Source organism: Mytilus galloprovincialis, chromosome 2 (genome assembly GCF_965363235.1).
Source record: "Mytilus galloprovincialis chromosome 2, xbMytGall1.hap1.1, whole genome shotgun sequence".
NCBI classification, from domain to species: Eukaryota; Metazoa; Mollusca; class Bivalvia; order Mytilida; family Mytilidae; genus Mytilus; species Mytilus galloprovincialis.
The window spans coordinates 77791762-77814236 of NC_134839.1; the positions used below are offsets into that span (position 1 = coordinate 77791762).

The 22475-nt window shown below is 31.4% G+C and overlaps 1 protein-coding gene across 1 annotated transcript; it reads right to left on the reverse strand.

Annotated features, from left to right (window-relative positions):
- Nucleotides 1-1916: 1916 nt before the first annotated feature.
- LOC143064458 (cytochrome P450 3A24-like) lies at nucleotides 1917-22128 on the reverse strand. Its single transcript, XM_076237291.1, has 14 exons — nucleotides 21986-22128; nucleotides 20904-21000; nucleotides 20323-20375; nucleotides 19757-19853; nucleotides 17059-17178; nucleotides 15885-15973; nucleotides 14584-14732; nucleotides 12555-12679; nucleotides 11227-11335; nucleotides 9246-9403; nucleotides 7265-7353; nucleotides 5717-5854; nucleotides 5060-5222; nucleotides 1917-2477 (listed from the first exon to the last, which is right to left on the reverse strand). The coding sequence occupies exons 1-14, from the start codon at nucleotides 22057-22059 to the stop codon at nucleotides 2403-2405; spliced, it is 1536 nt and encodes a 511-aa protein (XP_076093406.1). The 5' UTR covers nucleotides 22060-22128; the 3' UTR covers nucleotides 1917-2402.
- Between the last annotated feature and the right edge of the window lie 347 nt (nucleotides 22129-22475).

The following is a 22475-nucleotide window of genomic DNA, read 5'->3' on the forward strand; positions in this document are numbered from 1 at the left end:
TTGTTAGCTAAATCTACAACTTTTATTAGATATTATGAATTTTTATTACAAAAGATTATATGCTACATGTAATGTTGTCATTTTAATGTTATATTCAACATTGAGGTTTGGCTAGCCACAAAACTAAGTTCAACCCACCATTTGTTTTCTGAAAATGTCCTGTACCTAGTCAGGAAAATGGCCATTGTTATATTATAGTTTGTTTCTGTGTGTGTTACATTTAATGTTGTGTTTCTGTTGCGTCGTAGTTCGCCTCTTATATTTTATGTGTTTCCCTCAGTTTTAGTTTGTAACCCGGATTTGTTTTTTTCTTCCAAAATCGATTTATGAATTTCAATCAGTGGTATACTACTGTTGCCTTTATTCTACCATGCATATCTAAAATATTAAAATGATATAATGAATAATGTAGGACCATTAGAAGTTAATAACATGCGAACAAATAAATGTGAAAGGAATTAATTAGAACACCACTACCTGATTTACAGTATTTGTAAGAAATAACTTTTAGCACTATTAAAACTGTAACACTTGAATTTTGGTGCATCCGAAACGCATTTCTATACCAGAACCACACAGACCAAAGTATAACCCCGTCGATGTATATATATATACTTTAAGATCTATATAACTGACAGGAACATAACACAATTATATTAGGATCATCGTATAGCACTTTGCGCAGAAAGATTAGATATATTAAGCGGATAGCTTGTCCCTCACTATTTAGAATTTTAATTCATGCTTCCAGTGAGCCAGACCACTATGCCACCTAGGCAATATGAAAATATAGCTTTTGTAAGTCCGCTGTACTAGTACCTTGCATAGGCACCGCCTAGACCGGTTCCGCCAAAAGCAAGAACAAGATACATATTGGCACATAGCTTGAATACCTTGCAGATAAGGTTTCTTTTTGTCTCTCGTAAAGTACGATGAATCATGCTTTTTATATTTGATTAGTTTACATGGTTTGCAATTTGAAAACGCTTTTGACTGACAGTAATAGAAATACCTAGTCTAATTTTTTAAAAGGTTGAAAAGTCTGTAAACCTTTATTTACATTCCTATTATAACTGTCCAGTGTGTGTACCAAAGGATTTTAATAACAGTACGACTTATTTTTAAACAGGTCATCAAATTATGAACGCCCGATGATAGCTTGAAACTGCTATTTTGAGACATTGTTGCAGATTTTGAATATTCGTCCGAAAAACGTTTGAGCAGGACATCTTTAACCAAAACCAACTTAAAGTTGAAAGTAAGGCTATGCATTGTTTTTTGGCTACACATCTTATCAATTTAGATGGACTAGTGATATCCCTCGATGCAAAAGTTGTCAAAAAGATTAAGAACTTGCACTTATTATAAAATTCCGTCAACAGCAATACAAATACATCACTCAATAAATTAAGAATTTATGGAAATATGTTAAGTTGTGTATCGATATTTTACGCATATGATATAGACACTTCAATAAACCAATTTCAGGATTTGACAACTCTCAGAATTTGACATAGTGAGTGAAACACATGCCGGGCAAATTGTTCATACACATGTAGCCAAACAATGTTAAGAGGGAAAAAAGATAAATCTGAAAAATGCACTAAACATTTATATCCGATACGAATGATCATGTTTTGTTGATTTAGAAATCATATTGTTCTAAAATGTTCTCTATAATTTCATACCGGTAAAATTAAATCCCACTGGATTAAGAATTAAATCCGGCTGAATTATTAAAGGCCTTAGCAACTCGCCCTACTAATGAACTGTATTGTCCTTTAAATATAATTCCTCTAAGGTGAATTAAGGAAGGAGAAATGCAGTTCTACATAAGAATTAGCTGTTCAAGTTCTCTCAACCAAAGAACCATAGCAAGAACAATACCCCCCACCTTCCAAAAAAAAAAGTAAAAATAAATAGATAAAAATATAATATTAATATAGCATATTGAATAAATTAATCTTTATAATAAGCTGCCAGAATTCTAAGAATCTATACAAAAACAAATCTGACAGTTATGCACAACCTGTAACTCGAAACAAATTCAGTTAACCATATTTTTTAAGTATGTTTTTGAAGAAAAGCCTGGTATGAACTACATTATCGCAAATCTTTGTTGTACTTCAAATGTTTTAATTGTTTTAACTACTTTAAGGAAGTTGCTATTTTTGTATTCAATTGTTTTATGGTACATTGCCTTCTTAATACTTAATAATACAATATAATAGTTGGCTTTATTGATATAAATGATTTCCCTTGTCGTAAGCGATAAAAGTATGCAACTGTTCTACGGTATAATTAAAACATTAGATATATTTGTTGATGCAAAACACTGTAACCATCTACATATATCAGTCTATATCTTCTCCAACACACTGTAACTATTTACAAATACCAGTCTATCTCTTCTCCAATTTCAGTTTAATACCATTCTGTGCTTTAATAAAGCCACCTTTATGAAATGTGATTGGAACCTATAATAAATTATATAAAACATAGTTGGGTATTGGTTTTATTTGATATGCTGCTTGACATTGACATGACGTAAAACACTTATATGGTGTAGAAGACCATTTTCATTTAACAGATTTGTATTTTAATGAGTTTCTGTGTCTTTGATATATATATATATATATATTATAACATTGATACAAGTGGATTATCGGATTTATCCAATCGAGATAGTTAAATTATCAATTTTAAAGTCCGAACCTCGGCGAAGACTTTAAAATTTATAATTTAACTATCGAGATTGGATAAATCCGATAAACCACGCGTTACTATGTAATAATCTGTTTCTCTAATGATTAAAAGACAAATTTCCTTTTTTCTAAACCAAAATCCCCTTCGAATGCCTTCCACTTTCCACGAAGTTGTCAATTTCATTAACACCTGTTAGAACATTTTGATCATTTCAGGGAGCTGAGAAAGGTTATGACCCTTTGACTCGGCCAATCATCTTCTGAAATCACCGACAACCACACGTTGATTAATTTTTTTTTTATACAACGGGTTCGAAAAGGGATATTTTTCCATAGAATTAGAGAAATTGCTTTATGGGAACAAACTGTGCGCCTCTTCTTGCCGACCTCTTTTTATTTTCATATGAATCGGAGTTCCTCCAGACACTTGTAAAAAACAAGAGAATCAAAGAAGCCAGATTATTTAATTTCACTTTCAGATATATTGATGATGTTCTTTCCATAAACAATACGAACTTGTCTGATTGGGTTCCATTAATATATCCCCCAGAACTAGAGATTAAAGAAACAACAGACACGGCTTCCTCAGCCTCATTTTTAGACTTATATCTCGAATTTGACTTACACAGTCATCTCAGTACCAGAATCTATGACAAACGAGACGATTTTAATTTTGAAATCATAAATTTCCCCCACCTTAGTAGCAATATACCAACTTCACCTGCATATGAGATATATATTTCCCAACTTATTCGATATTCAAGAGCTTGCAGCTCCTACTCAGACTTTGTAATACGTCATCAGTGTCTGAGTAGAAAGTTGATGAAACAGGGGTATGTCAAAGAACGTCTCGTTCTTTTTCTAAAAAAGTTCATCGGAAGGTACCAAGACCTTGTTGATAAATATTCCGTATCAACTTCTCAAATAATACACGATGGTCTTGATGTATAGATTCTTCGTACTGATGTTGTTTATCATCTTAACAACGTGTTATATAGTTCTTTCATTTGTCTTTGTTCTATTATTAATATTACTTTTACTGTTGAATGGTTTCATGTGATTTCCGTTTCACGTGGCTCGGTACTTATACATCTTGTCAATGTGTTTGTATCGGCTTTCATTTTTTTGTGGTTTGTTTTGTATTTGCGACTTTTTGTATTTCTTTTGTTCTTATAACGTGACTCTGTACTTTAAAAGATCCCGTCAGTATGATATTGTTCTATTTATATGTCATTATGATATATTTCTATTATGAATTACAATATACGTTGAACCACAAACGTCTAAATCGTTCAATCGCGTAGTGGAATTAACTATTTTTGGATTCTTATAAATTCTATATATAACTTTTGGACTAGTTTAAATCTCGGTCTATTTCTTAAATTTATTCTTACATACTTTTGATTTTTTATTTTTGGATGCTAACATTCCCATGAAAATTTTAAAATTGTTTGTACGTACATTGAACGACAAATTTATGTGACGTATAAAATTTTCTGACGTCAGACACTCAAATCAATAAATGTGTTCGTAGATAGTAGATGTTTTTGTGTTCTGTTAAATTGTTCCTTTTAAAATTGTTAAACGATGATGACTGATGTACCCATATTTTGACTATTATATTTATTGTGTCTGTTTATTTAACGCATCAATGTAAAAATATCGGAAATTGATGAGAATGTTATTAAAGTGAGAGGGTTAGCGCTATAGAACCAGGTTTAATCCACCATTTTCTACATTTGAAAATGCCTGTACCAAGTCAGGAATATGACAGTTTTTGTCCATTCGTTTTTGATGCGTTTTGTTATTTGATTTTGCCATGTGATTATGGACTTTCCCAATTAATCTTCCTCTAAGTTCAGTATTTTTGTGATTTTACTTTTTACTAAGTATATTTAAACATATCATGATTCATATATTTGAAGTTTCATTAGAATTGAAAACAGTCATTGTGAATAAAAATTCTTCAAACGCATAGATTTTCTCATATTTCTAAATATTATATAACAAAAACATAGAACAAATAATAAGACAAATAGTCTTTCAGTTCATTTTCTTGCAAAATGGATTATTTTCTGAATTAACCAAATTTAATATCTAGAAACCACTCAGAGTATGCAATAAGTGACTTCGTTATGTTATAAAAAAAAAAACAAGGTTTAATCTACCATTGTCTAATAAAAAGAACAACCTGTACCAAGTCAGGAATATGACAGTTGTTGTCCATTCGTTAATGTGTTTCAGCTTTTGATTTTGTCATTCGATTAGGGACTTTTCGTTTTGAATTTTCCGCGGATTTCAGTATTTTTTGTCATTTTACTTTATATAAATATCTAAGAACAACAAATATGTACCTCAGTTTCATCACATCTAACAACAGTAAAATTTTGTACTATGGTAACAGCAGCCATTTTAAGTTCTGTAAGTGCTAGTCTCATACCAACACAATTACGAGGACCAACACCAAATGGTAACCACGCATACGGGTGACGTTTCTCTTTGTTTTCTGGTGTGAACCTATTAAGTATTAATGTGATTTTGATAACATTTATAATTAGAACCCCTATGTACAACTACAATCAATTATTTTGTTAAATATATTCGAAAATGTATGTTATAATGTTACAATGATTCCACCATCAGGTACTTTTCAATCAAATGATCACATAGTAGTATTTAAAATAAACTGAAAATAATGCGGAACTTTTATGCCCCAGACAGGCTTTCCTGGATGCAACTTCATAAGGAAGTCTCAAAAACCAAATATTTAGATGTGTTAGAACAGAAACATTTGTAGAGCTATATTAACAAAAGAATAATTAAATAATCATCGATTTATCAACGGAATATTAATGATAATTATCAAAATAGATATATTTTACCAAAACATGCATACACCTGTACAATATAATTTAATGAAATTGTAGAATGACTAAGGAACGGCAAGACCATTATATTCTAATCTGTTTTACATACCTTCCTGTATTCAGTGACGATGTGCATATATTTACCTTTCAGGATCAAAAACCTCTGGTTCAGGCCATAACTCGGGATCTCTGTGAATGGCACCAACTGGAAATTGAATATCAGTTCCTTTGGGTATTGTATATCCACCAATTTCTATATCTTCTTCTGTTATTCGATTAAACCTTAAAATAAACATTTGGAAATATATGACACAAAAATGTATATCTATGGAGTCTATAGGCTATTCTAATATAATTTATTACGATTTTTTTGCAACTAAGACATATTTACAGTTATACTGATAATGAAATTTATTGGCTTCAGGAACCATCATTAAATTCTGTCATGTTTTTGATTTTTGCAAAAGCTAAGAATAGATCCTCTTAGATAATTTACATTAAAATGAACGTTAATTGTATTTATTTGAAATAAGAAGTTGACATTATACATTGAAAGTATCAAATACAATTATTATCATATTAAATGTTATAGTTTTTCAAATGTAAAAAGTAAAATCTCAAAAATAGTGAACTCCGAGGAAAATTCAAAACAGAAAGTCCCTTATCAAATGGCAAAATCAAATGATATAACACATCCAAACGAATGGAAAACAACTGTCATATTCCAGACTTGGTACAGGCAATTTAATACACATTTTAACAGAATTCTACCTTATAATCGACGTCTTCAGATTAAAAGTTTGAAATTTGACATGAACTTACATGGTCCAATATCGAAAATCTAAAACAGTCACCAACCCCCCCCCCCCCCCCCCCCCCCAAAAAAAAGCCCCAGATTTTGATAAATTTTAAACCTCAATAAGAACCAATTTTAAAACGAGGTCCAAATCAAAAGTAAAAAAAAAAAAAAACACGGTTAGATTCACCGTGTTTAAGAACACCAATATTGCAAGATTGTAAATTAAACCCAATCAAAATGGTTAAGAATTAAGCAATGTCAACAAAGAACTAGAAAAGTATTATTTTTGGTTTCTTTTCATAGAGATCCATACCATTATACACAAGTTAATATATCGTATCAAACAGTGCTTCCTTAAACTATTAGGTAAACTTACATGAGGGATACTAAATTATAAGCTGTAAACTTAATACGTTGTGACAGCAAAAATGCAATAAAAATATTGTTATGTTAATTTTTTTTTGTATACAAGTTATTGTCCCGAAACCTGAAAATGATTGTCGTTTTGGCCCTTTTAATTCCTATACAGTTATGACAAATACCCTGAAATCTTTCCCAAATTTCTATTTGTGGTATTGACCATTGTAGTACAATTTCATAGAGATCTATACACTTTTACTCAAGTCATCGTCTGAAAACCAAATGTCTTTAATCGGACGAGGTCTTGTGAAATGGCAATAACCATAAAAATAGGGACATGTGGTATGATTTTCAAAATTACAACTATTCACCACAGTTCAAACAATGTGAATGTAAGCATTTTTAAGTCTCCCAAACAAAGTTCGGAGACTTATTGTTTTGGTCAGTTCTTATTATTTTTATTATTATTCTTCTTCCTCTTCTTCTTCCGCCACTTTAAAAATGAACTTGTTTACCATGAATTTTATATTTACCTTGCAGCCGAACCATACAACCGAAGGACCTCACAAACGAACATATCTAAATACTGAAGCTTTGAGACGTTGTCATATGTTGGTTTTTCCTGTAATTCAAACAATAACTATGTTCATAGATATAAGAAGATGTCGTGTGAGTGCCAATGAGACAACTCTCCATCCAAATAACAATTTTAAAAAGTAAACCATTGTAGGTCAATGTACGGCCTTCAACACGGAGCCTTGGCTAACACCGAACAACAAACTAAAAAGGGCCCCAAAATTACTAGTGTAAAACCATTCAAACGGGAAAACCAACGGGTATAAATTACATTAACAAACGACAACTACTGTACATCACATTCCTGACTTAGGACAGGTGCAAACATTTGCAGCGGGATTAAACGTTTTAATGGTACCAAACCTTCTCCCTTTTTCTGAAACAATAGCATAACATCACAACATAGAAAAACACACGATAAAATATCAATTGGTAGGCTTAACTCAATCAAAAAATGTAAACTGATACACTATGAACGAATAAATTTGATCTGCGATATCTGAATGCAAATGCACAGTTAATACAATATAAGGGACAAATATTCAAGGCCAAATAGGAAACAAACAAGTTCAAACAAAGCCATGGCAAGACACCACTGCGAAATATTTAACTCTTCGAAAATTATCACTTTTGAAAAAGTTTATATAAATGTAGTAAGTAAAAATTAGAAGATATTCCAAATAACCAAAGCTGGTATATAGAAAAGATCCATATTAATATAAAATAACAAAAAAGCATTATAAACAGTATCAACAGTTCCTGATCAATCTGTTTAATTACATTTAATAAATAAAATGTTTAAGTATAATAGCTTTGAGAACATATTATCGGTCCCATCGACCTTGCTCTGTAAAACATTAATTTTGTACGCTATAAATGTACTTGCCACATTGAAACATTTAAAAAATAACACGTTATAAATTTGATGTGTTCTAATCATATATAAAATAGAATAACAAAACCTAATTAGAATTAAAAACTTGGAAAGGTTTATAAACTGACAACAATCCAACAATAAGCAACGTTCACAATGTACCAACGACACTGATGGAAAACAATTGTCATAATCCGACCGTTAATGTTATTGTAACAACTTGCATTTTCTGAGGAAAATGAAGGTTAAACCTGGTGTTATAGCTAGCTATACTTCTCACTTGTACCATAGTTGTTTATATATAGTTCCGTTATATCTACAAAATTGAGTGAACAACCCAAAAGAAATACTAGGCTTATGAGACAATAATTCGGATTCTGCAGCAAAAACTGTATAAAACATACATCACTGACATATAGCACAACTGCCTTTAGAATTTAAACACCCATTTGAAATGTTGCAGACTAAATTAACAGTAAGGAACTTCTAAAACGCTTATCGCTGTCATTCATTCGGTAGCAGGCATGATGAATAAACACCAGTATAAACACTTTGTTCAAATATGAATCATAAAAGAGTAACTTTGCGATTTTATATTAAATACATTCAGCAATACCAGTATACGCGAACTTGTTTATATGGTGTATACAAGCTGTAAAATGAAGTATGTAAAGAAGGGTCTTTTTATTAAAAATTACTTCAGTGTTTTCTAATACTTAATTCCTTACATAATATAGTTTACAATACAGTTTTGCGCTTGTCGATGGAAAAAGTTGGCAGTGAAAAAGATTTTATTTATAAACATCATCATCGTTTGGTCTCTGGTGGTTAGTTTTCTCATTGTAAACTCTACCACATCTAATTATAATATAAATACATATTCTGTACTTGTTTAGGGACCAGCTGAAAGACGCCTCCGGGTTTGATAATTTCTCGCTGCATTGAAGACCTGTTAGTGACCTTCTGATGTTGTCTGTTATATGCCTATGGTCGGGTTGTTGTCTCTTTGACACATTCCCCATTTCCATTCTCAATTTTATTGTATATTGTATTACACACTCTACCTTTCCAATGTTATCAGCAACTTCATGTCGAACCTTGTCAGCATAATCTGGATATAAAGCTAGACAATACAGGACGAAGGATAACACATTCGCAGTAGTTTCATATCCAGCCAAAAAGAATATAAGACTATTTGCTAATATTTCGTTGTTTGTAAGGGCTGCAATATATAAATAACATACTATAATATTTTTACAAATGGGACGTGAAATCTATTTTAGACAAAGCTAAGATAATCGTGAATAATTCTTTTAGGCGTTTATTAATGCCGCTGAGGACTGATAAATTGCTATTTAATGTCTTTATAAAATGAAACACAACGAAAAACTGTTTAATCGGGCTAAGGTAAATTATTTTCATAGATAATTATAAAATTGTGTTTTAGTAAGTAAAGGCGGGACTAACTGGTAAGTAAGAGTAAATCGTTCACGAACAAAACTCATTCTGTAAAACGTTGTTCTTGAAAACATGCATTGAGGAATATTATTACATTTTCATAAAAGAAAAACGTGGTGTAAATGTTTACCAATGATAAACAAATGCTGAGTGAAAGTTTGTGACTCACATATCAGAATACTCAATATACCGTTGTTTAATGGTCATAAATCAATAAAGTGAGAGCAAATCCGGGTAAATATTACATTTTATAAATCAGTTTTTTATAAAATCTAAAAGTGCTGATGAGTTATCATTTACTTTATTTCTAATTAATTACTTCAAAATATTTTTTTTATCTGGCAATACTAGTAAAACATTTGACTTTTCTACTCGTTTTACAATCATTCCCTATTCAACTCTAAAACACAAAATTAATGACTGACGTGGAAACGAGTATCTTGCTTTAAAAATGGATAAATCGTACGTTGTAAATAATCACGCTGATTCAAACACAAAATTTTCGAAAAAATATATTATCAAGATGTTTGATTGCTTGTTTGACAACATATTTGTAACTATTGGAGAACTTGTTTTTAACAAACAGCCGGCATATTAATGGGAACCAACCCTTACCGGCTTGTTCCTCTATTCACATGAGTCTGTTTACTCAAAGGAACTTCTTAGGAAATAAGGAAAAAAAGTAAGCAGTATCATTTTATATACGCTTTCCGCTATTAAGTTGTCCCTTCGGCCAAATAAAAAAGTATGTGCGGTTACAGTTACTTCTGAAAAGAAGTTAGGGTAGGTAGGTAGGGATTTTTTTTTTATTTTATGTTTTTTTTTTTTACATTGAGTCTATGGGAGCAACATTCTGACTTTAACAGTGCTTAATGAAAAATGACAATAAAATCTTTAGGGTAGGCTATTTTTAAGCCGAAAAAGTAAGGACGTTAGGGTTACTAGAACCACACATATATTTTTATTTGGCCTTACTAAATAAGTCAAAATTTGGTCACTCTTTTCAACGAAATTATAATATAGAACATGAGATAAAAGATACAACAGACACAATGAAAGTGTGCATGATATTTTGACTTACATCTAGAAATTGACAATATGGGTCATTTGTAAACATGTTTTTTACGACAAAGGAAATAATTTCAGCTTCTCAATTTTTAACTTTCAATTTCAATGTAGCAACATTACAACAGCGCCTACAAATAGAGTATATATCTTCCAACTGATATACGATGAAAAAGGACGTGTATTTCCTATCATGATATCCCTTGTATATGTTATAGATGGTTGCTGCTTATCAGGAAGTTCTTAACAGAAGAGTTCCAAGTGGTGAAGTTAAACTCAACCCTTCTTAAACGTTTTGGACTCCATCATGCATGATTGACCGTTCTTAAATATCTGGTTAACAGATTTCGATGCATCTTTCGCCTCATGTTTGTCACATTGAATTTTTTAAATCACGTTTCTACGATCTATTCGGGGTTCATGTATTTGGTCTGAAGAGTTTCTGTATTGTTGTTTTTATCTCCTTTTATGAACTCTATCATCTTATGGAAAATTAACGTATGGTATAATAAATGTACTCACGTCTTTTCTTGAAATCCTTTAGAGTTGAAGATGACAATTCTATATTTTCCTCACTTTTTTCTTTGTCTGTATGTGCGTTTAACATAAGTCCTAATAAGTCTTGTCTTTTCTGAAATGAAAGTTCCTTTCTTTTTCTTAACGACCAAAGTATTTCCTTGATGAGAGAGGCATAGCTGCTTTTAGGAATTATAGGCACATGCCTATATATACAAACAAGAATATGTAGTACGATTGAAGCTATTAAACAAATAGTTCCAAATGGTGAAGTTGAAATCATCCCTTCTTAAATTTTACGGACGCCATCACGAGTTGGTTGACCGTTATGGAATACCCGTTTCACAAATGATATCGTATATGTTCCTTACGTCGTAACAACAATCCCCTTCCCTTTCATAAATTTGACCTACCGAGTTAGACTATTTACCGGATTTGTTATAACATAAGCATCACGACGCGTGCCACATGTGGAGCAGGATCTGAGTTCGTGTTTTTTATTCTTTAGTTTTCTATGTTGTGTCATGTGTACTATTGTTTGTCTGTTTGTCTTTTTAATTTTTAGCCATGGCGTTGTCAGTTTGTTTTCGATTTGTGAGTTTGACTGTTCTTTTTGTATCTTTCGTCCCTCTTTTAGACAAAATGAAGTAGAAGTTAAAACCAATAGATAATCTTACGGCCATCAACAATAACAACAGGATGAATATATATATATACACATATTTAACAGGATCTACTAGCTGTTAAATAGCAATTGTTTTTTTTTAACCAGCCTTACAAACTTATATTTAACATGCCGTCAACAATTTGTATCTTTAAAACTACAAAATAGCGATTTGTTGATGATGAACAATGTTGAGTCCACTTTTTTTATATGATAAAGATCGCCGCGATAAAGCCTTTCTGTGTTAATGCGGCGTAAAGCAAACAACAATCAATATATGATAAAGAGAAAACATCAGATGCATGTTATTGAACAATATTGCTGAAAATGTAAGAGTACAATTAGTCCTGTCCATCATACATGTATTTTTACTCTTGGAATAAAGAAAACCTCCTTCTGTAACCAACTTAGCAATTTCGATATCACGATTTTCTCATTGCATTTATGAAATTAATATTTGTATTTCTCCTTTGAAAATGTTGCATAATGTTATAACAATACATTTGCAAAAGTGGTATAATGTAATATTTCAAAACTCTGGCTTTCTTACTTAAATAAAAGTAATTCAAAACATACCGTGCTTTAATACTTCCTTTCTAAGACAACAGTAATTCAAAACCTACCATACTTTCCGACTTTCTCCCTAGGATAACAGCAATCCAAAACCTACCGTGTTGTCCGACCTTCTTTCTTCGATAACAGTGTTGACAGCAGAGTTAAAAAAAATCGCCATATCTTTGCTCATTGTTGATATTTTCAAGTATGGAAGCAATCTTCTTGTAAACGGGAAAAATACTGAAAATTAAATAAGGAATAAATCTGGAACGCACAGGGAAACAATTAAAATTGTTTATTAATGGTGAAATTTGACGAGCACCAATCCATAAGTTTTTTTCAGAAATTTAGACCATATTTTGACCCTATTTACTGAACGGTTTGGGCAATTTCCCCCAAAATGAGTCCCGACTGCCTACTTGTGGTAATGAACCTTGTGGTACAATGGTAGAGTTATTGTCCTGAAACTATAAAAATGTGTGTTTTGGGTCCCGTTTTGGTTTCTAATTGCTGAACGGTTGAGACCGTTCAAAAATGATCACAACCTTCCTTTTGTGATATAAAACCTTTTGATTTAATTTCAAAGAGATCCATACACTTAAAGTAAATGTCTGGAAACTAAATGTGTCTTCGGACGACGACGCTGACGACGATGACGACACCATGATAGCAATATAAGACCCCAAAATATATGTTCGGTCGTATAAAAAAGAAAACCTTTGTCTCTTAACTCGTTTCTTTTTACATTATAGAGTAGATAAACTTACAAAACATTTTTTTAAAAGTAACTTTATTCAAATTAACTCCCCTTATGTGGCAAAGTTGAATAAGCATCCCGAGAGTATTACATGGCAATGCATAATCCCCTACCGTTTTAAAATTAATTCTACTGGAACAAAATGCTAAGTTCATCTATAACTTGTCATAATGTTAACAATTAAACAAATATTAAGTCAATATCTTCCAGCATAACGGATAAAGTGTGGAAAACTGATCATTTAATTGAATTTTCAAGGACAGTAACTCATTAGACAAAATAATTAAACCGAACCAATTTGAAAATTTGAACTTGCGCAGTAACTGATCATGATTAAACTATATACCAATTATAAAATTAACAGCTTCGAGCATGAGGATTTTTTTTTTCGAAAAACAGACAGACAGACAGAAATATGATTAAACACATATTTTTTTATGTAACATTACACTTAAATAACACATCACTCTCAAAATTTGCACATTTCTTTAAAGATCGAGAATGATTGTTATCTGCTATTTCAAAATCCAAGTGGGAAGAAAATATTCTTGGAGTGAAACGGACGGAATAGCCTTGGATAAACAAAACGGGACGTTTAATTTAAAACTATGTACTATGTAGTGAGGTCTGTACTACACAATACAACAATAACACACACATCTTTTAAGATAAGAATGATGTTAAAGATGTATTTAAAAGATCCCGGCAGTATGATATTGTTCTATTATATGTCATAATGTTATATTTCTATTATGAATTAGAAAATACATTGAACCACAAACGTCAAAATTATTTAATCGCGTAGTGGAACGAGCTATTTGTGGATTCTTATAAATTCTATATAACTTTTGGACTGTTTTAAATCTCGGTTTATTTCTGAAATTAATTCTTACATACTTTTGATTTTTTAACCTTGACTGATAAGAGAGCCCATGTTAAATTTTAAAATTGTTTGTATATACATTGAACGACAAATATATGTGACGTATAACATTTGCTGACGTCGGACAAGCGAATCAATGAATGTGTTTGTAGATAGATGATTTTGTGTTCTGTTAAATTGTTCCTTTTAAATTGTTTCTCGATGATGACTGCTGTACCCATATTTTGACTATTTTATTTATTATGTCTGTTTAGTCTACACATCATTGTAAATATAACGGAATTTGACGAGACTGTCATCAAGGTGAGATGTTTAGTGCTTTGAAACCAGGTTTAACCTACCATTTTCTACATTTGAAAACGCCTGTACCAAGTCAGGAATATGACAGTTCTTTTCCCTTCGTTTTTGATGTGTTTTGTCATTTAATTTTGCCATGTGATTATGGACTTTCCGATTAGATTTTCCTCTGAGTTCAGTATTTTTGTGATATAACTTTTTACTCACTGATAAGCAGTACCATTGGATTTTTAAACCCAGATGAAAAGGCTTTCTTCGCATTCTTGATAAACGCATTATCTGGATCGTTTTGGGCATCTACGTCTATACCGAAAGCTGTACTGGCTATTACATCCATTGAAAACGAACCACAGTACCTGTCGAAAAAGGCAAATTTATTTCTGGCGTTGACACCAATGACATGGACAAAAGCAGCCATACTTATCAAACAATCTTTTGGTGTCGAGTGTGTAATATTCGTAATAAGCATCTTGCTCAGTGATATACGAGAAAGAATATTATTATAAACAGACATCAATATAACATTTGTTCATTGTACATCATTATTTAGCAGGTTTCGTTCCGGTTAACCAATCATATACCGGTATTAAAGAATGTTTATTTAATAAAGATCTGCAAGGGTTAACTAAAGTATAGAAATATGGTCGCCAATACTTCTTTCGATCGTTTGTATCCATGATAAGAGGCATGCAAGCACATACTGCAAGAACAACGTTAAATTCGGCTTGATTTGGAAATTTCGACTGCGAACATTCAAGCAATCGATTAAAAACTTACTAAAATTCATTGCATTCAAAACATTATACATCTGTATATTTTCTGTGTTGATGTTACAAAATGACACCTCCCATTCTGTGAGTATTGCATGGCAATAAATATTCCCATTCTAGTTTGAAATTCATTGTGTTGGAAATAATTCGAACTTGATCTTTAACTTGTCATGATAGAACTACTTGCCAATTTTAAAATAAATATCTTCAAGCATGACGAAAAAAGGTTTGAAAAACTTATTATTTGAATGAATTTTCAAAGTCAAAGGACCATAACTCTGCACAAAAACAGCAGACCGGTACAAAATTCGAATTGATCTGTAACTTGTCATGATAAAACAATACACCAAGAAAACGAACATTGTTTCTATAACTTATGATTATGCAAGACTAATATGTCCAACGTTATGAATAAATAAATGAATAATGTTTCCATGTAACTCAGTTGAGTCACCCGCTACATTTCACGTTATAAGAGGGCATAACCAGAGAACTGTAAAAGTGTTTATGGTAAAATGCATTGTGCATAAGTTTCATTCAAAAAATTTGGTTGAAGTTAGAGAACGGACACGTATTTTGGAATGTAACTACAATTGGACGTTCGCAAGAACGCTCAGACGGACAAGAGTAACATTTAATCAGCCTCCTCCGCCACTGACCTACCTTCTTAAGGGTCATTAAAAAAATGAAATTTTTTTTTTTAAGCGTTTCAGTTATTATCGTATTTGTTTTTCTTACTTGCACACATCGACTACTTCTCCATTTTCTGTATCTTTCTTCATTTTTTCAACCATGTCATTAACACATTTCTGAAGCAATGGCATCATCTGAGAAATATATCATTCACATATTATAATCTTATATTGTTAAGTGGCAATCTTGTTTAATTTCTCACGAGAAAAGAAGATCTTGATATTACAAATAAAGGGAAAATTTTAAATTATTTTGTAAAAAAGACAGAAAAAATAATTGGTTCGCTCATTTTTATTTTTATTTACTAAAAGCAAGTGATAGAATCCCGTCCCTAAAAAAATGCAAAGGTACGTACAACGTGAGCTTTAAAAGTACACCACAACTAGTCAATAAACCCATCATATATACCAGGATTGAAATTTTATATTTACCCCAGGCGCGCGTTTTGTCTACAAAACACTCATCAGTGACGCTCGAATAATAAAAAAAAGAAACGAAAAAGATCAAGATACTGTTGGTGTTTTTTTTTTAGTTACAGGAACGACGAATATCCATTATATTATTACCAGCTGTTGTTTTATGCAACAAACCTTCTGTTAAAATGTTATAAGGATATAAAGTCAAGTATACAATAAAGTCTTGATAAAGAAAGCTGTTATCATTAAACGACGACAGCAGCCGCAAAACATACATTTAAGAGCGCCATTTTGAATAGAAAAATTAATAAAAAAAATATTCTCGGCGTAGATGACCTATGATGGATTTGGCTATTATGTAAGGTCCCGTTTGGTCATTTAATGGTCATCTGATCATCTATTAAAATCCCTAACCTAGGACTTTAAAGAAACAGTCGAGCATTTCTAATCGAAACGAATACCGATATTTAATGGAAAGTGTCGTAATTTAAACATTTCATGCAGATATGTAGTCTGTTAATCTACTACCCTGTCTCTTTTTTCAACTACCTAAACATTTCTTCAACTTCAAATATTTTTTCATGTTACTTGTAAACATTTTTACGATTTTTGTTTAATTTAAGTTTACTTTGTCATATATCAGTCGCATACAACAAACATACCTTTTATTTTGTTTATCTTATGTCAGTCTTAATTAGTGATGTGACAAAAAAGGCAAAGGAAATAAATGCTATAAAATGTGATCTTTATTGCATAATAAATCTTATGTAACTTTACATTATTGTAAATTCTGTTTTTCTTACCTGTCTCATTTTTCCGGAAGAAAATGTAGGAGAAATTGATGACCTCAAAAACTTCCAGTGTTCGTCACGTGCAATTGATACGGCATCCTTTAGGTAGGGATCATTGTTATCACCTTCAGCCTTTTCAATATATTACAAAAGAGTAAAATTACAAAAATACAGGGCCCGTATGCATAAAGCTACTTAAGTTTTAAGTTAAGATTTTCCTTAGTAAACACTTAAGTTAACGAAACTCCGCCCTTTTTATCTAAGTGGTATGCATAAAAAATCTTAAACTAAGTATTTCATAAGTAAAGTCTTAGTTGTTTTTAGTCACGCCCACAAAACTTAAGTAATTGGCATAAAACTCCTTATACTAAGGAAACGCCTACGATAACACTTAAGTCTAAGGTACATATAGAGCTACCTTAAATTTTCAAAAATAGTTAAAAATCAGTCGAAAGTTTGCGTTTTTGGTAGAACATTAATATGTTACCTACAATTTGATTGATCAATATGTATATCAGTAATAAAATACTAATTATTCGTTTATTTATTGTTAAATAATAAGAAAATATTAACGATCATCGTATTTTCAAATCACGTATAATCAACAAATCAAGAGATAACAGTGAGTAGTTATATATACTATTTCCCAATCTCGTTGTTAAATACCGAAAAGTACTCAATTTTTACACACATGTAAGTCATGGTACTATTTTCTTTTGTTTACTCTGTACGTGCACGTTTTTTTAAATTGTTAAAATACACCGCGCGGTGTCAATTGTAACCGTTAGTTTAAACCGAATCAAGGAATGAAGAGACAGCATGTAAAACCACATTTTCTATATGTGTGTGGGGGTTATTTTTTTTTGGGGGGGGGAGGGTGCGTCCTTTGAATTTTCAATTCAGTTTTATTCTTAAGATGTAGGGCATACCCTAAAAAAATCACTTACAGGGACAAAATCAGACTGAAGCGGATTTCTTTCATAAGGGGGAGCATGGACCTTTATTTTGTTGAAACAATAGGTTGATTGTTTAGAATCCCTGTTACGGCAATCAGATGTCCGCACTGCTACACCCCATGGAATTCGTCGGTTATATAAGGCATTTATAATACCTTCTTAATGGTATTGCATTATTTTTTCATATTACCTTATATACTCAGTGAGATATATTGCAGTTCCGAAAATATTGCTAAGTACGTTAAGATGTGGAGAATATACTTCCTGTAATATTTTGTTTAAGTAAAGATTGTAGGACTTTTGGAAAATATCCTAGTAAGTTTGTATATGGATTTCTGGGGAAAAAATCTACCCTCCCCCTTTTTTTGTTGTAAAAGGGAAGTGATAAAAATGTTAATTTCACATCAAAATAGATTTTTTTTTAAACCACTAGCAAAATGTAAGCAAGGGAGGTGGCAGCGCATAATAAGCTGAACGATTATAGTGAACATTTTTTTGAAAAAAGTGTTTTGTAAAATTATTTGTTAGCACAATAATGTCATGCTTACAATGCTACACTCAGTCAGCTTTTAAAATGTATTGTCTCCAGAAAATATTACAACCATGAAAGATAATTAAAGATTAAGGAGAGGAAAGTTTTGGATTACCGAAATATTTTTCTTCCAATGCTCAACCGTCAAAACATCACCATAAAAAGAGTTGTCTTATATGCGCCAATTGTTATCATTATACTATGTTACGTTCTATTGAATTGTTTTACATACCTATATCAATTTAATCCCAGCTCTTTAAAATAAAAGCATGCGTTGATCAATACATTTAAATAATCATAACAAACTTTTACACGGATGAGTACATGTGATGAGCTAATATATATTATACGGTAACTAGAGAAAGGTTCCGATTTAAGTATTCCTTAGTTAAGTGAAGACTTAAGTAAGTTTATGCATACAATTTAAGAATTTGACTTAACTAAGGAAATTCTTAGTGAAATCTAAGTTTAAGGAATACTTAAGTTAAGATGTTTTATGCATACGGCCCCTGAACTCCGAGGAAAATTCAAAGGGGAAACTTCCTAATCAAATGGCAAAATTAAAAGCTCAAACACATCAAGCGAATGGATAACAACTTTCATAATACTGACTTGACACATGCTTTTTTTCTAACGTAGAAAAAGGTGGATTTATCATGGTTTTATATCTAGCCAAACCTCGCACTTGTATTACAGTAACATAAAATTCAACTATATTGACAACACTGTGTGAACAAACGAACAGACATAGGTAAGTGTGTCAAAAATAGGGGTACAGCAGTTAACATTCTAATCTTAATCACCATGAAAACAAACACACAAACATGTTACATAAAACCTTTTTTTAACGTATCGTTTTGCATAGACGTGATAGTCAGAGGAAGAGCTTGGAATTCTTAAGCTCCTGTTTGAAATTGACTGAACGTATTTGCCGACTGTAAATAACATTTTCTTGATTATTAATCAACTTCAAAATAAATCTATAGACTATTTTACATACAGGCAAATATCTGATATCCATGAGTTGTCAAATAAATACAAATATGTATGTATAAACAAACATCGATTGATAAGTATGAATCGTTTTAATCTAACAAGAAATAATGATGTAATGATGTCCCTGCGAATTGATATATGCACATTGACTCCATCTTTTGTGTGGTTGAAAAAAACCACCAATAGTTAATTCACTTTTCACTGCGGGTTTACTTGCAATACATACCAGTCTGTTTGGAAATTTTGAGAAATCTTTAATGCAAATTTGTTTTATGATATCAACATCAGAGACCAGTAATGAAGACATGTTTCCAAAATACTGCCTACAATGTAACGTTAAGGGATTAAGCAAATAAGATTTCAATCATGAGATTAAAAGAATGGAGTATTTTGAAAGACAATTTATCTGTGTCATTCTCCATGTAGATCACAACAAACACCATCTTTCTTTCAATCGGTGTGAAAATACAAAATAATTGATTGATTTTTTGTTTATCTTTTTTAGCTTTTTGTGACATTGTGTGGAAAAACAAAACCCTCATCTTCACGACTTCCAATCTTTTAGACGTACCTCGACTACTTGACCAAATGACCAAAATCGGTATCTTTCTTGAAGATTTTTTATTAAACTATTTTTATGTCAAATGTCTTAACAGTTCACGATTCAAGTATTTAACAGATATGATATCAAACTTTCATTATGTTTTATCTAAAGCAATTTGTTAAATCTAAGTAAGCTGTCATATGTAAGCATATATTTCCATTTATAACAACATTTATTGTTAAACATACCCAAAAAACTTTCCGTGTTTCTCCACCATTTCAATGTCTGCTTTTAACACACCCTATAATAGACGAAATCCGTTTTATTTATATTTAGCTGAACAGAAATACTTTACTTTGTTTAGAATAATTCAGTATGTCCTTTTTAAGAGAAAAAATACCTTCAGCCTAACCTTATATCATAATCAGAATTCGTTTTTCATAAGCCATCTCGATATAATTGGTCGATATAAGCCAATTGCAAATATTTGATAATTAAGCGGAGATTACAAGAGCTTCGCATCTTCTTTTTTGGCGAATTTGACCATGACTTTTAACTCCATATCGGATTTGTTCAAGAAGAGGGACAAAAGATACCAGAGGGACAGTCAAACTATCAAGGGTATTATATTATGTAGCGCACAAAAGACTTAATATGTTCACGTTTCCGGGCCACAGTATTTTGGTGGGTGCTCATATCATCCAAAGCTTTAGCTTAAAATGTTCTCTGTCCATATATACTTGTAAAAAGTTTTCCAGTCACTTTTCAATCGTCCTGTTCGTTTAAATTTATAATAAGAAGGTTTTTTTTTAGAAACACTGCGTCTGACCTTTTTCATATAGAGCATAAAATTTCCCAAGAATAAAGTAGGCCTAGGCCCAGGAATACCAAATCTCCAGAAGAATGTTTGGCAGTATAAAGAGTATCTACAATAAAAAAAAACTACTATTAAAGCAATATTTATTTTAAAAACAGTTATTTTGATAACAAAATCTTACTTATTTTGAAACAATTATACATGATCTCTTTCCAATGAATTTATTTATCAATTATCAGCACATTAATTTAGATCGTTATGAATTTGAAGTAGAAGAGACGGTTTTGTTTTGGTTTCGTGATGAAGAATGTTATTTTTAAGAAAACCATACCAGGTGGCACGGTAGTATTTGCATTCTAGAATTTAGGTTGCTCTTTTGTGTACCCTACTTAGGTCAATGTTCTAAACAGTGTGATTGGACAAAAAATACAGTACCAACTGAACATACTATCCCAAACCGAGGGATGAATCAGGTGCAGAAAAATATGAAATAATTTTACATACAGATGAAAATGAATTTTTGAGATTTTATAAAATTTTGTTTTCCTGCATTATAAAAGACCTAAACGTACTAGTGGCCTTAGGTTTTTAAAAATAGTAAAAAAAGTAAACGGTCATAATAATTATTTAAATTCATTTCTGAATAGTAAAATGAAAGTACTTCAGTTAACTGTGAATGTAGAATATTTTTGCTGTGTTAGAAAGTGGTGAAAATTTTAAAAAGGCTATCATTATCCCTTATGGACCAGGAAATACTACCGTGCCACCACCAAGAGCTGACTTGAACTCCGCGTTTAAACACACAAGGCTATGACTAGTACCGGCTATCGATAAGGCATATATGCAATAGGTAAACATATCAAAGTATGCTGTACACGTTTGTAAAATAATTTGATTTGCACTGGCAATTAATAACGAAGTTAAAACAGTACACGATAGCCTAAACATTTTTCGTTTAAAGCAATCGAAAACACATATCCTATACAAATTTCAGGTATTAGGGCGGTTTAATATCGCTGCGTTAATAAAAGGTGAATGAACTTGTTACAAAGCCATCATTCCTTAAAAGTAGATTTTTTATACTTGCTACTTACAAACACATTGTCGTCAAGAACAATAGGATCGTGACGAGCCATCCTGGAATTGTTGCTATTCCAAAGAAATCCATGTTTAACTGTTTCTGAAGTTAACTGATAAACATGATAAATATAGCAATATGACGATAATTTTATGAGACAGTTTTCTATAAATAGGAATGATCATAGTGTGTATGGAGGGCTACGTTTGACAAAATTGACTCACTAAAAGTATGAATTATTTCACTCTTTACAGTTTTCTTTTACATTTACAGTAATATTTCAGCTATATTAAACAGTTTTACGTATTTTGTGTATGCAAACTATTTCGACAGCCTAAAACGTCGGTTTTGAATTATGTCAAAATTTATTGCTTCAAGTGATACAATAATATAGTTTTATTTGAAAAACCTATATTAAAAGCTATTTATGTGAGGGACAACTAATTTCTAAAGCTCGAAAACTCATTATCAAGACCACTAGGTATATTTATAAGAGGAATAAAGGA

Coding starts and splice junctions, on each gene's coding strand:
- LOC143064458 (XM_076237291.1), bottom strand. CDS start 22,059: ATGGATTTCTTTGGAATAGCAACAATTCCAGGATGGCTCGTCACGATC. Junction 21,001..21,985: donor TTCTTGACGACAATGTGTTT/GTAAGTAGCAAG, acceptor TTTTTATTGTAG/ATACTCTTTATACTGCCAAA. Junction 9,404..11,226: donor AAAGGATTTCAAGAAAAGAC/GTGAGTACATTT, acceptor TATATATTGCAG/CCCTTACAAACAACGAAATA.